Source organism: Polistes dominula, unplaced genomic scaffold, assembly GCF_049000335.1.
Source record: "Polistes dominula isolate Pdom_NZ unplaced genomic scaffold, Pdom_raw_medaka contig_26, whole genome shotgun sequence".
Classification (NCBI taxonomy): domain Eukaryota; kingdom Metazoa; phylum Arthropoda; class Insecta; order Hymenoptera; family Vespidae; genus Polistes; species Polistes dominula.
In genome coordinates, this window is record NW_028300939.1 from 767,826 (window position 1) to 783,055 (window position 15,230).

Consider the following 15,230-nt stretch of genomic DNA (forward strand, 5'->3'; position numbering starts at 1 on the left):
GTAAGATTATGGCGAACTCCGATAATGTTATTAGAAATTTGGAAACATCGCATCGTAATCGATCTGATAACGATGACAATAATGATGCTGACGATGACGATGACGCTGACGATGAAGACGCGAAACCATTTGCTTTTGAAAAGAGTAACAGTGTTAGCAGTGTCGCGTTAGCAACTAATTTTGATCCCACCAGAACGACTTATTTTGATGACAATCATCCTGTCGAATCGAACAAAGTCGAAATGATAAATCAACGAACACAATTAAATTTACACAGTAACTCTGGTAATCTCGAATTGATAAATACCAAGAATTTAGAAAAACCTTCTTCATTCTGTCCAAAAATCTTAAAACCTAGCGGTAACACGCCTAAATTAAGTAGAAAATTATTGATTTCCGATTTTGATACTCCTAACTTTTGTAGAAAAATAATTGGTCAAAACGAAATAGAACATAGGATAGAATCTGAACGAATTATCAACGGTGAGCAACAAACATTTTCTACATTTTCTACATTTTTCCATATGACGAACGATAACGATTCGATAAATAAAAATTTTCTCGTTGATTATACAAATAATTCCGAATCTAATTCTAATAATTCAACTAAGAAAATGAAACAAGACGATAGAGTTGATCGTAAAGTAAAACGTAGCGAAAGTTATCGCATGGCTAACAGTCCAATAATGTTTATCAAAAAATTTTCAAGCGGTAATGAAAAATCGTCGAAAATATTTCGCACACCTTCCGAAGAATTGCGCGAGGAATTGTTGAAAGAAAGAATAAATTATCCTGAAACGGTTTCTAGTCCAGAACCACCAATCGAATCTAACATTAATTACGAAACTAACAAAAAAATTTCTATGACTATTGGTATAACAATACCGAGTAGCCCAAGACCTAGAGCTTTGGATTTACAACCTGTCAAAGTTCTCGAATATTCTGGCAATGACACTGAAATTTGGTAAAAATTAATGAATACGTTCCATGTGTTAATAAAAAATAATTGGTGCTGTGTTACACCACCTTATACAGTAAAAATTCAAACAAGACTCAAGGAGGACCAATTACACATGTAATTATAATTAGTGCGGAAAGTATAGTTCGAAGTTATCAAAGTTATCTCGGGATTGGCGTTATGCAAAGAAGAAGGAAGTGTCGATAGACGAGTGTCATTGTCTCGAGATGATAGGGGCATCATGCATGAGCTAAACGAACCGTTCGACGGTCAAGATAATAAGATTTAACGATTCCTTTTTCTCTCTTACATTAGTAAAAAGTTAGAAGCAAAGAGATATGGTATAAATCATCATTGTATTAGTTCTATATAATTACGTTCGAGTCTGGACAGCTGCAAGCTGCACACATTCATCTGATGAATCCTCTCGTATTGAACATTTCGTAGAAAGATAAATGTCATTTTCTATAGATCTGTTTCATTGTTCGATTTATGGAAAATTTCAGAGTTCAAAAGTTATATCAATAAATTTTTCATAGATAAATATCCCCAACGAAGACTCCAATTATTATAAGATTAATATAAAGATAAATTATATATATATCTACTTTTTCGAATAACTTTCATTCATCTTTGTCGTATATATGTACAAGTTATATACACACTTGGCGAATCCAGATTCATGATAAAAAACGTGGCCCGTATTTATTTTTATTTACGAATTCGTGTATAAACGTTACTTTCAATGAAAAACTATGCGTTGTTTGATGACTCACACGAGGGGAAAAAAAAAGGAGGAAAGTTGTCGCCAAATTCAAAGTTCAATAGGGCAAAAATCTTCCGTTGGAATGTAAACGACGACTAAGGGTTAAAGTTCGGGGTCTCTTATAAGCTAGGAAAGTTTCAGGGAGAGCCCCTAATGGAGCTTTGTTAGCCCTTATCAACGTCATTAGCTGGTGATTCAATAATAAACGAAGTTGCATCAGACGGCCGATGTTTATCCTAATTGATAATTCCAAAGGTTCTGATAAACAAAAAACTTTAACCCCTCTCATTTCGTGGGGATAGAAATACTTCCTTGGAACCCGCTTACCAGACTTCAGTTCAACTCGATCCACCGAACTCGTTGCATTACCGTGTGCATTAACATTCCCGTGCACTATTTTTCTTCAGTCTAATTAAACTCTATTAGAGAACTAAATCAACTGAATTGTAATAAGTGGTTACAACAATTTCAAGATAAATCATCCTGACGTTAATAAAAAAATATCTTTAAATAATTATTAACAATAAATAACAAAATTTCGGATTAACTTTGAAATCGTACCGATGCTTACGAGTAATAAAACAATCTTTTATTGTTTAACCGTGCGGATGAAATTTCAATTTTTCCCGCGCAATTCTACGATAAGTCATAATCAGTGAATCAGTGAATCAGTGAACGTGGGGAATACTTAGTTCGGTAGACAAACAGCCGCCAGTCTCGGTACTCGTTCCTATCAAATCTGACCGTTGAACAGCTGTTTCTTGCTTTTAACCAATTCGACGACGATCACACTATTATTTTACAATATTTTAAACATGTTGGCGAGACATTTTCTATTCATTGCTACCAGACGATCAAGTAAGTTACTTTCTCAAAAACGTTATTATTATTCATTTATTCATAACATCAAATTGTTTTCATTGTTTTCTATCACTTTTATGACCCTTCCTTCTTTATTGATCTCAGTTCGAACAAATCATCATTTGGCATAATAAAATAATAATTCTTCATCTTTTAATATTTTTAGACGACCAAGAAGTTATTATTACAAGTACTGTAATCTCTCGTATAATAACTAATAAGCAAATAAAATAAACGATGATGCACAAAGAGAAACTTTCGCATGTGTTTGTGTGTGTGTGTTTATGTCTATGCATGTATCATACAAAAATTACAAAAAAATTAAAATGATAAATGGAATGATCGTTTCCTATCGAATTTTCGAAACATCTCAACAAAAATACAAATTTAAATTCAAGAAAAATCAATAGAACATTTTACTTTTCATAAAAATACATAGAAACACTAATTGCAAAAATGTATGATTGAAGAAAAATATTAGAATTAATATAAAATATTACAATTATATTTTTTACTGTTATTACTTTTTCGAAAAAGCAAATTTCATAGGCGGATTCCATGCGAATCGTCGAACTCACTTTCCGGAACGTTTTTTTTTCCTTCCTTCCCCTCTTCTCTTCTTTATCTTTAACCCGATAGTATCTACTCGCTAGAAAAGAAAAAAAAAAAGGAAAAAGGGCAAGAAAAAAAGAAAATTCGCATAATTTTATTCCTTTCCGTATACCATAATATATTTCCTCTCCCTTCCTCCCGTTTGAAACTAACCAAGCAATAGGCGCATCTTCTAGCAAATCTTATTGCCAAGAAACGTCGTAAATTCTTAATTTCAATGGATATTCAATACCAAGAAAATGCAATTGGCTACCCCCTTTTCAAACCCCCACAGATGGTAGTAGGGGAACTTCACATTTTTTACGTTAAGAAATTTATTTATTTTTTTCTTTAAAAGCAGCAACTACTCGTTTCATGTAATTCGTAAATTCGAACATATGTTTATACACGCGTGTATATACAAATATTATAAGATATTGAATGTGTCAATATTTTTCTTTGATACTATTTCAATGTGACAGATTAATTATGAAAGATACTCTTTTTTGTTTTTTTTTTATTTCGCGGATCACATCCTTATCAAGCAAGAGTAAAAACTCGTGTCAAAAAACGTGACGAAAATTGATGGTCGTTTAAAATGAACTCCAGTTATCGCGAATTTCGTATTAATTGAATTATAATAACACGACCTATTTTTTCTTATTCAATCGAAATTTCAATGTGTCCTTTTACGAAATGATCTTGATTTCTTTTTCCAGGCTATTCTTCAACAAAAAATTGAATTTTTTCTATCGACACTGTTTATGCGAATAATCGTCGTCGTCGTCGTCGATTCTCTCTTATCGATCTCTCCTATCACATTTCTTCGATTTAGATTTTCATAACGTCGCCCGAATGTCTGGTCGTCATGTCATGTCATTTACTAGATTACGTGTTTCGTTATCAACATGCACCTAAAGATGATTTTTAATGATTAACAATTTAAAGACCTTAATAAAAATACATGGAAACCCATATCCATTTTATTTTTATAATTATTAGTAGCCTTTACTGCTACCTTACAAAAAAAAAAATAAAATCATTATTATTATTTTATTTATTATACATGTATAAATTAAAATGTAATCTTTCATTTCCTCATATCTAAGAAAAGATTTTTTTATATTACGTGTTAAATCTAAGATAACATATTCACGAGGGGACATTGAAAGATTTATCACACAATTATCTATGTCTGTTTAAAGTTAACCGATTAAATATAAAAGATGATGATTATGTGTACGTATTTGTACATAAACTTCATCCTAAATCTTGACAACGATGTATCCCATTTAAACTTATACGTACATATATGTATATATACTTTCATTATAAACTCTCTTTCTTTCTCTCTCACACATATTCACATAGAGAAACTCGTAAGATTTGCTAATCGGCAACGGAAAATTTCGTTTGGTAGTTATCATCATCGTAAAGTCGGGTCACGTCGCGTCGTATTCAATATCAACGTTGTGTTCAAAAGAAATCCGCTATTTTCGCGCGAATTTAAAAGGAAAAATAAAAGAACAAAAATTATTTTGAAGAAGAAGAAAAAAAAGAAAAAAGAAAGAAAAGAAATGAATTTTTTAACATATCTCGAATATCATTTGAAAGATTTTTAATCAAAATCATACGATTTAAATGACAGATCATATCAATTACGAATATTTTGATTAAATGTAGTATAAATGTGTATATATAGAGGATTCATTAGATCATCGTAATTGTTAGAAATGATATCGATGACATCATCGTTTGATCAAGTCGACCCACGCGAACTCTTACTACTATAATCACACATAAATTCTCTCCCTTATCTCAGTGTAATATACTTCAAACTTTTGTTTCTCTTATCATTGGTAAACGCGCATTATATTGACACGCTATGGAATTGTAGCAGCTCGTGGATAACAACAACAAGAACAAAAATCCTTGCGAAAGAGAATCAAACAGACGGAAAGATAAAAAGAGAGAGGGTGAGAGAGAGAGATAGAAAGGAAAAAAAAAACTATGAACAAATATTTACCTAAATAAATGCATCTTGCAACATTCTTGCAAACCTTCTCTTTCGTTTTCTATTTTAAAAGGAAGAAGCTGCTACACACACACTTTGAAACACGCCGAGTTACGAACGAGACTTCTTTGAAGACAAAAAATTTAATTTTTTTTTCCCTTCCTTCCTTCTTCTCCACCGATAGGTGGAACTTTTGCTTCTTCTTCTTCTTCTTCTTCTTCTTGTTCTTTTTCAAGAAGTCTCTTATTCTACTGCGGCTTATGTTAGATACCGGAATGACGGAATGTAACAAAAACAAGAAAAGCAAGAAATAGGAAAATCTCGTGGCGCGTGCGTTCTTATCTATAAAAGTGCACTTTTACCAGAGTTTCCAGCGTGCATCGTTTCAGTCACGCGAATTGCAGCTTCGATAAATCCTATACATACTATCTCTTTCTCTCTCTCTGTATATATATATAATATGAAAGAGAATCTCGTCCTAGCATAAACATAAAAAAAGCACAAAACGTATACTTTAGAATCTGGATTATCACACATTACTCTCCTTTTTTTCCCCTATAATCTTTCACATTCGATTTTATTTCTTTCAGGGACATTGATAATATCGATTATCGTTATCGTTCTGGTGAGATTTTATTGTTTTGTTATTATTTATCAAAAATTGTGATTTTTTCTTTTTTTGATCGATTAGAAATAATTCACTGCTTCGTTCTCTTTTATAAAACAGACAAACCTTTTTTTTTTTCCTTTACTGAACTAACCGTCCGTATCGAATTTCTTGCAACAAGTTTTTTTTTCTCTTTCTTCTATTCCAATTAGATTTTGAAAAATTGAGTTTCGCCTCTTCGTCGAAGTCAACACAACCACGAATTAATTTACAGGTCGTGACTGTGTTACACGATGTGACTTTTCAAAATAAAAAATAATAATAAAAAATAAAAAAAATAAAACACACATAAAAATAATGCTAAATTTATGGTTAACGATTACATGGACGATGGCGAATGAACAATCTCACTTTTGTTTTATTTTCGAATAATCAAATTGAAGACAGAAAGAAATACGACTGCAAATAGCGTGACTATTATTATTATTATTATTATTTAGATTAAATTTACCATGTTGACAATTCGTTGAAATTATTTAAAAATATATTTCAGTTATAAAATATACAGCTTGTAAATGTCAATCTAATTGTCGTTTTACTTTTTGTCTTTTTGACACAATTAGTATAATAAGTGATAAAGATGTTAGTTCATTCTCTCTATTTCTCTTTCTCTTTCTCTTTCTCCTTGTCTCTTTCTATTTCTCTTTTACTTGATAATTCGTATATCATAGAAGAATACATTTATCGCGATACGCCATCGTAATGTATAATAATTAATCGTATACATAAATTTGTATTATATCGTTGTATTTTAACCCTTTGCACTCGAGGGTTCCGCTATTGAGACAATAAAAAAAAAAAAGCAAATTCAATTTAGTCTACAATCAGGGGTCAGCAACCCCTTATTTATGCGAGTACTATTTATTGTTGGCAAGAAAACATTTTGTAAATTGTAATTTTTGGCTCTTCCGATTCAAAAGGCTCTTGCCTACCCCTGGTTTACAACATAATATGTGAATATGATTTATCTATTTTGAAATTGCTTTGTGAGCTGTTGGTTAATATAAGAAATGAAAAATAAAAAAAAATACTTCGAGTGCAAAGGGGGGTGGGATAAATATTGCAAAAAATTTGGATTATATCGTAAATAAAAAACATCGAACAACAAAAAAAAACTATCACGAGAAGAAACAACATCGTGGGCATGAGTCTGAAATATTAGTTGTAAATGTGCCTTGAAATTTGTCCTGTGTATTTTATTTATTATCGCATGTGTTGTTGTTAAGCTCATGTTGCGTGCTCGCCTCTCCATATTTTTGTAAGTATCGTCCAGCACTAACAAAAAACTAACTTTTTTTTTTCAATTTGCACCGTTTATTGTTTTTTTGTTTTAAAAAATTTTTTTTTCATGGTTTTTTTTTATCACAAATCACCTGCTGTGTATCAAATAATTTATTAGCACCTTTACATGCATCTGCACCCATATATTATTATTACGTGCACAATTTTAATGATTATGTTCACAGGTGGTCGAAGTAGCTTAGAAAAAACAAATATACATAATTGAATTTAAAAAGTACGAATTAAACTTACTATGAAGAAATCCTTTTTTTTACAGTTAATTTACTAAAGGGATTTTCTTTTTTTACTTATATATATATATAAATAAATATATTTGTTTTTTTTTGGATTATGCATATTGTTGCTTTTTATCTACCTCTCCACAAAATGAGAATAATTAATTATTAGTGTTATTTGTTTTATCGAGCTTTGCAACTAAAATAACGCATAGACACACACATGAACATATACAGGGACGTACTTACGATCTGGGCAGGGGAGCATGCTCTAATCATGTATACTTATTCGTGTTTTATATGCGTTTAACATTTAACTCTTTGGGGCACGATGAGATTAAAAGTGTGTCTCACCTTTTTGATACACCGTAATGCACATTTGGTGGGACATTTTTAAGTCCCACCTTCGAAATATTATTGCAATAGCTACACATGCTCATATATTATGCTATTTTATTATCTGAAATTCTATGCCGCAAAGAGTTAAGTTTATATTTTGTTTATTCTTCTTCTTCTTCTTCTTCTTCTTATTTTTTATTTCCTTTTACTTTTTTTCCCCACCTTCTTCTCTCTTTCTTATTCTCTTTTTTTTTTTTTATGTAAGTTTTTATAAATATGTATATTATTTTTTCTGGTTTTTTCCTTCAACGACAACTAAAAACAGTAAGCTCATATGTAAGAAAACATCGAAATGTGTGTCTATAATCCTGAACGCGTATTTTTTGTAAATAGTACGAACGAACGAACGAACGAACGAACGAAAAAATCACTCGAATTTCTACGAACTCCTTTTATTCTTTTCTTCTTATTTTTTTTTCCATTACGAGAATGTATGTGTATGTGAATAGTATTATAAATATATATATATATAACTATCTTTTCTATTTTATAAATATAATGTGAATAGAAACGTCATTATTAATGAAGATGATAAAGAAAAGAAAAAAAATGAACAAACAAATGAATGAAATTGCATTTAATTATTTTTTTCACTTTCTTTTACCAGCCCCCCCCCTTAACTATTATTATTTATTATTATTGCGATATTATTTTTTTTTATTAACATTTTTTTTCTGTCTCTGTATGTATTAACGTAACATATCTATATATATATATATATATACATGTGTATCTAATCTTACCTGATTAAGGTTCACTTTAACCCAAATTCCCAACCCTTTCTTTTCCTCGTATTATTTCTTTCAATTGGTTGTATCACTGTACATATATACACCCTATAGTTTTATAGAAAAAAAGAAAAAAAAAAGAAAAACAAAAGAGAGAGAGAGAAAAGAATGCACCTAACGCACGTGTGGCATCCTTCAATAGTAATTCACCCACACTATCACATGTTCCCTTGCTCCATTGCTCGGTGAGTACGCACTTTTATAATTTGGCAAGAAAAATAAATCAATCAATCAATTGTTGTGAGTATATTATGACGAAAAAATATATTTTATTATTATTATGCATTTAAAACGCATTTTTGCATATCTATATATGTGTATTGCATGTCATTGTTTTATGTTTTATAATTATTTTCACATTTATCGTTATCTTACACGCTTATCCGCAACGTGCTTGCATTTATGCTTTTTACACTAACCCATAGATATTATAACACATATATGATTTTATTATTTATTATATAGTACGATACGCGCTTTATTTATCTATCTATTTTTTGATAAGTAACAATAAATAAATGAAATCAATATATTGCACAATAAATACTGCAAAGTATGGAAAATTATTTGATTATTAATACGTACTTAATATTGAATTGTAATTTTATGAAAAGTTTCTAACAATATTTCATTAAAACGTGATATGTGTCATGCATCAAATGAAAAAAAGAAAAAGATATCGCGCGCACACACACAAACACAAAACACAAACGTTGTTAGTGTGAAATGAAATAAAAATAGAATTAATAATTAAAATTTGTTGTTTCAGATAATGGTATATATTTAGTTGTCCCGTCGGAATCTCTAGTGATGCAACAATCTGCAACATACATCGGACCACAACCCGTGCCAGGGGATAAAGAAAAATCACACAAGTACAAAGAAATAATAACGAAGGATACCAATCAAGGTAATCATCGTCAAAGAATGTATCAAGAAGAAATTCGAAATCAAGGAAATAACGATGAAAAACGTGTATACCATGAGAAAAATAATACATGTACTCGAAACAATAGCAGCAAGGATCATTACCGTTGTTATAATGACGATGAAAAGTTTATCGAACAGAATAGGATAGGAAGAAATTACTGTGATCACCAATTACGTAATTGCGAGCGTCAACCGGTTCAAATACAAAATACAAAGAATCAAGGATTTAACATGGCCGGAAGGGCTCACTGTGATCAACAGAGATTCTATACTTTACCCACGAGACGTGCTCAACGAGAAATCGAACCACCACGAAGCGTCACTCCGGACATCACGAGAGGTCTTGGATATGGTTCCCTCAGTGCAATGCACATGTTAATCAGACAAGGACGAAAGTCCGTTGCCGAGCAGGTTACCAAGCAGGTTCCTAAGCAGGTTCCCGAACAGGTTACCGGCCAGGTTCGTCTCGCGATAGGTAATAGGAAGTTGGAGGAATTCGAGAAAAGGAAGAGACTCATGCAACAACAGCAAACAACGCCGAACGTTGATGTCAGAAATAGGTGAGATGGATCGACAATTATAATAATAACCGATCTAATCATTGATTTGTTTTATTCAAATTTTAAATACTAAATAAATCTCATTGATTATAATTCATTTGAAAATTGTGTTTGTTATAGATTCACAACGCCATTGAGTCAATCCGCACTTGGATATCGATTCTTAGCTTTCTCTCCCATCAACGAACCCATCGCGATGCCACCGGCTAGTACGCATCTCTTAAATCACGATTCTATTTCCCCCATCGGTGTTGGTTATGGTAATGGGTTCGAATCATCCACTCCTATAGCACGATCGTCTCGAACCGTTGCCGAACGTCTCGCTTTAACAACTGCCAATTCTCCGTCCCCCGTACCAAGTTCTTCCGGCAGGAGTACACCCGTTCAAGGCTCCTCTTCTTCCGGTAGAAACACACCGACGAATTTGATCTTATCGCCAAGCAAAAGTACAATGTCCAACGAGGAACTGTTCACAGCGATTCATAAATCAAAGAAGAGATTGAACATTAAAGATGACAGTGAAAACATGTCACCTTACGGTTCAATGAATTCTCTTATTAAAACACCGCCAGGTAACAGACACAGTTGGAGTCCCGAATCTCAAAAACAAACTGAGGTAAGATAATTGATAAAAGAGAAGAAGAATAATCATCTCTATTTCTGTAAAAACACTTGTATTATTTTCATCTTTCAGATACCCACTTCTCAAGCGATTCATTCTCCATCGAGTACTTCGCGATTAGATTTCAAACGGTTGCTTCTTCAACAGAGCGTTAAAGTTGGACCTACAAGACTCTCGGCAGCTGAACAATTAAAACTTTCCCGACAACAGTGTCAGCAACAGCAGCAACAACAACAACAACAACAACAGCAACATCACCAACAACTGCTGCATTCACCTGGTATCGTCAATTTCTCGCAAACTCCTTTGACCAAAGTAATGAGTCCTCGATCGGTATGGAGATTCCAAACCCCAAGAACTGACGTCTTGTCCTCGACCATTATCGAAGATACGGCAGCTGAAGAAAAGGCTATGAAACCGTCCCCAGAGAATACCTCGCCTATCTCGAGATTGAACAGCAAAAGACAATTGGATCTCGGCAACGATCCACCTCAACCTAATAATCTACGAAATACGATGAAAGAGGACAATACATTTGAATCCTGTGACGGTAGATTGTCTTCCGTGATATCCAATTCGTACTTTGATAACAAGAAAGATAATTGCACACCGAAAAGAACTGCACAGACCGAACCTAAAGTTTTATCTTCTTTTACCGTAGTTGAAAACAGTGCTGTCAACACTACCACTACTACTACTACTACTAATAATAATAATACAGATATGTCTCAACAGTATTCGCAGAACTCTGCACAAATAACTTCGAAAGGATTAGATGCCGTAAACGCGATCGAATCCAGACGATTGAGCAATCAATTGGCGAGAGCTCAATTTCTAGCCAGCACACCGAATTCTAATAATCGACAAGGACAAAGTGCTTACTTTGGCAAACGTTTTCGTGCAAGATCAGAATCACCGAAGCACGTTAATTCTCAAAACGTTACTACTGTTCGTAGTCCGAGTGCACCAACCCTAGAAACTGCTCTCTGATCTAAAAAACACAATATTAGTTATATTTACACACATTTATTTATCAATCAAACCGACTGCTAAGATTGATGAGCAATAAGATTAAAACATTAAATATAAAATACATATATTAATGCCTTATATAACGTAGTCTCGATTATCGAATATAAAAATCGCGTAATAATATATTTTGTTCTTCGTAAAGAAAAAAAAATCAATAAAATAAGCAAAAAAAAAGAAACCATGGAACCAAAAAGGTACTATGAAGTTATATGAGCCATTAATATACCAAAAATCTATTAAAAAATTCTAAGAATAAATTGAATTACTTTTGTAACTCGTAAAAGGCTCATATAAAGGTGATACGCGAAATCGTTAGAATAAAGAAAAAAAATATCGTTCGCATTTTTATAAATTATCGCGCGTTCTTTTTTGATAAAAAAAAAGAAGAATTTTTGTTACTTTTTTTAATCTACTTAATCCTCAATCTTATCTCATCTTAAGTTATTAATTTATTGTTCGCCTTTTGCGATATTATATTGCGCAACCTGTACCTCTCTTCTATACGATAGAATTAATTAATTATTTTTTTATGTAAATAAGAGATCGACGATAATTATTGAAAAGGAAGAAAAAAAAATAATAATAATAATAATAATAATATTACGTATAAATCTGGCTTGAAGTCGTTTGCTTGCTCTAGTCTAGTCGGGGTAGTTAGTTAGTTTGTTAGTTATATATTTTGTATTTTTTATTTATAAAGATAATAAGGATTTTACGTAAAATATAAAAAAAGATTGTATATATATAATAGATATACAATGGAGAATAGTAATATATTCAAGTCAAGAAAAGACTAATGTGTATAATAATAACGACGAGACAGACGAGTTGCCTTAATTAACTTATTTTACGAATGTTGGATATACATATGAATGTGTATTTATGTATTACGATTGTATAAGTATCACGTCGGCAATGTATTTTCGAAAAAAAAAATTCATTTTGTTTTTATTTCTTCTCCTGTATGCTCAAAAGATATAAAAGAAAGTGAGAAAGAGAAAGCAAACGCAACCCAGAATAATGATAAATAATTTAAAAACTATTTTTAAGCTGAAAATTACGTTTTGTACTTTGCTGAAAATAACGAAATAAAAAAAAAAATATATATATATAAAGAAAAACAAAACATAGAAGAAGAAGAAATATAATGAAAGGATTTAATTATGTTCATACCTTGCCCTTTCTTAATTTTTTTCCTATGCAATTGTTTAAACAAAAGTCCATTTTATACAATTTATATTAGAAAATTATAAGAATTAATAAATAGCGTTAAAAAGTATTAAAAAATGCATCTATTAATATATTTAATATATCTATATATACTGTGAAAAGCATTTAAATGCCACCCGCCAGTCAAAATTTCGACGTTTTTTCAATTTTCAATGGAAATCATATGATTCCGGTGGATTCAATCGTTTTCCTCCTGTCACAAAAATTAAAGATTAGTAGCAGGAGCACATGATGATACAAGAGGTAGTATCAGGTTTATATCAGTTTTTTAATATAAATTGTATAAAATAGACTTTTGGTTAAACAAATGCATACGAATAAAAAGAATACTTGTGTGATATAATATTAATTTTTATTTACTTCCTTCATTATATACTTCATAAACATAAGCAATTTTCAGACAAGACAATTTCTTAATTATAAACAATAGTGTTTTTTGCATAACTTATTACTAATTGATACACAGTAAGGTTTTCAAATTTCCAAAAAGATGTAAAGTAATAAATTTTAGTACATGTTAAAAACTACAGATTAGAATGAGTTTTCAATTTGATTTCTTAATTTATAATAACAAGGATGCATTCTTTTTTCAATTCTTTTGATAGAATTAAACTGCATCTGGTTTTTTCCAAGTGTAAGTATAATGAGGGCAGTGTCTTCAAAAATCTTTCATGACTGACAATCCTTAATATAAATTTCTTGATTTTGTTGGTCCATTTGCATATTTCATTTCTGTAACAATTTCTTTTTTTACATATGAAACACAATCATCAAGTATGAAATATTGTAAATTTGATATATTTTAAATCAGTTATTTTGAACGTAAAGTGTCATCTTTAATATCAGGACTCTAGCCAATTATTCATCATATAATTATCATCTTCCACAATGAAGGATAATTTATTATAAACGATACATTTCAGATTCCAGTTAAAATTCTAATCACCTAATAGCACTGTAGTTGTAAATTGCGAATTTATGGTGTGCTTTACATTTTATTATAAACAATTTAGTTTATCGAACTACACACACCAGTATCAACCATTTACACAACAAGGACACTTGTAAATCATTAAATTATACATGTGATCTGAAAAATTTCGTTAGCTCATCATGTGTGTATACTTATAATTTAAAATGTTATATATATATTTACCTTAATATCATCTAAGTAAAATAATCTTTGTCTTGGATAATTCATTTTTATTCAGTTGAAATCTACAAATTCAAATGAAATATCTGTAACAAATCAATGATACCAAATTTTAATAAGAGTAATAATATTAAATTAAAATAATAAATATAAATTTGATTATAAATTCAGTAAATTGTACACGTTGGGATTTTTTAAGTTTGTCAGCATTGGCTTCAGCCCCGAAAGTATTTTCATCATTTAATTATTAATTTACTTATAAATAAAAAGAATGCAATTTAAGTTTTACCTTTATTTTTCTTAGAAACTGCAGGATTTCTTCTTTCTCCTCTTAGTAAACTCAATAAGTATTCCCAGATTCTATTAAACAAAATTATAATTCATTATATTAAAAGTAATAATATTGAATTAAAATAATAAATATAAATTTGATTATTAATTCAGTAAATTGTACACGTTGGGATTTTTTAAGTTTGTCAGCATTGGCTTCAGCCCCGAAAGTATTTTCATCATTTCTTTATTAATTTATTATTTATAAATAAAAAGAATGCAATTTATTTTTACCTTCATTTTCTTAGAAACAGCGTTCTGTTTCTTAGAACAGTCTTCTTCTTCTTTCCTTAGTTAATCCAATAAGTATTCCCAGATTCTATTAAACAAAATTATAAATTATTATAACAAAAGTATAATAATATTGAATTAAAATAATAAATATATAATTTGATTATAAATTCAGTAAATTGTACACGTTGGGATTTTTTAAGTTTGTCAGCATTGGCTTCAGCCCCGAAAGTATTTTCATCATTTCTTTATTAATTTATTATTTATAAATAAAAAGAATGCAATTTAGTTTTACCTTTATTTTCATAAACAATCCATCACATCCATGGTTTCTTCTTAATTAATTCGATCCAATAAGTGTACTCACTCCACATTTTTTCTATAAACAAAATAACATTTATATATTTTAATATACCAGTTTAAAAAAAAAATATAAACACTTGCAATAAAATAACAAAATTGAAATATGTTAAAATATCAGAACACGTTGAGATTTACTGTCATAGAAAAAATCCAGTTGATAATATTCATCATGTATATACAACACATACACTTATCCTCGTGTTCACGTATTAGAATAA

The 15,230-nt window shown here is 30.5% G+C and overlaps 2 protein-coding genes and 1 long non-coding RNA gene across 4 annotated transcripts in view; 2 read left to right on the top strand and 1 right to left on the bottom strand.

The window, feature by feature from the left end:
- The window catches only part of LOC149032854 (uncharacterized), a 33,290-nt gene extending 23,966 nt beyond the window's left edge, over positions 1-9,324 (bottom strand). The window contains exon 1 of the long non-coding RNA XR_016176192.1: positions 5,203-9,324. This is a non-coding gene — a long non-coding RNA (uncharacterized LOC149032854). The remainder of the gene's footprint in view (positions 1-5,202) is intronic.
- The window catches only part of gukh (NHS actin remodeling regulator GUK-holder), a 52,697-nt gene extending 40,081 nt beyond the window's left edge, over positions 1-12,616 (top strand). For both annotated transcript variants that reach the window (XM_015332226.2, XM_089171442.1), the window contains 3 exons: positions 9,331-10,051; positions 10,172-10,667; positions 10,746-12,616. In XM_015332226.2, coding sequence (XP_015187712.2) covers positions 9,331-10,051; positions 10,172-10,667; positions 10,746-11,663 — 2,135 coding nt within the window. In that variant the 3' untranslated portion in view covers positions 11,664-12,616. The remainder of the gene's footprint in view (positions 1-9,330; positions 10,052-10,171; positions 10,668-10,745) is intronic.
- Positions 7-3,081, top strand: LOC149032855 (uncharacterized). Its single transcript, XM_089171447.1, has 2 exons — positions 7-2,582; positions 2,752-3,081. Exon 1 carries the CDS (start codon positions 9-11, stop codon positions 966-968), a length of 960 nt encoding a protein of 319 aa, XP_089027573.1. The 5' UTR covers positions 7-8; the 3' UTR covers positions 969-2,582; positions 2,752-3,081.
- Positions 12,617-15,230: the final 2,614 nt, after the last annotated feature.

Coding starts and splice junctions, on each gene's coding strand:
- LOC149032855 (XM_089171447.1), top strand. CDS start 9: ATGGCGAACTCCGATAATGTTATTAGAAATTTGGAAACATCGCATCGT.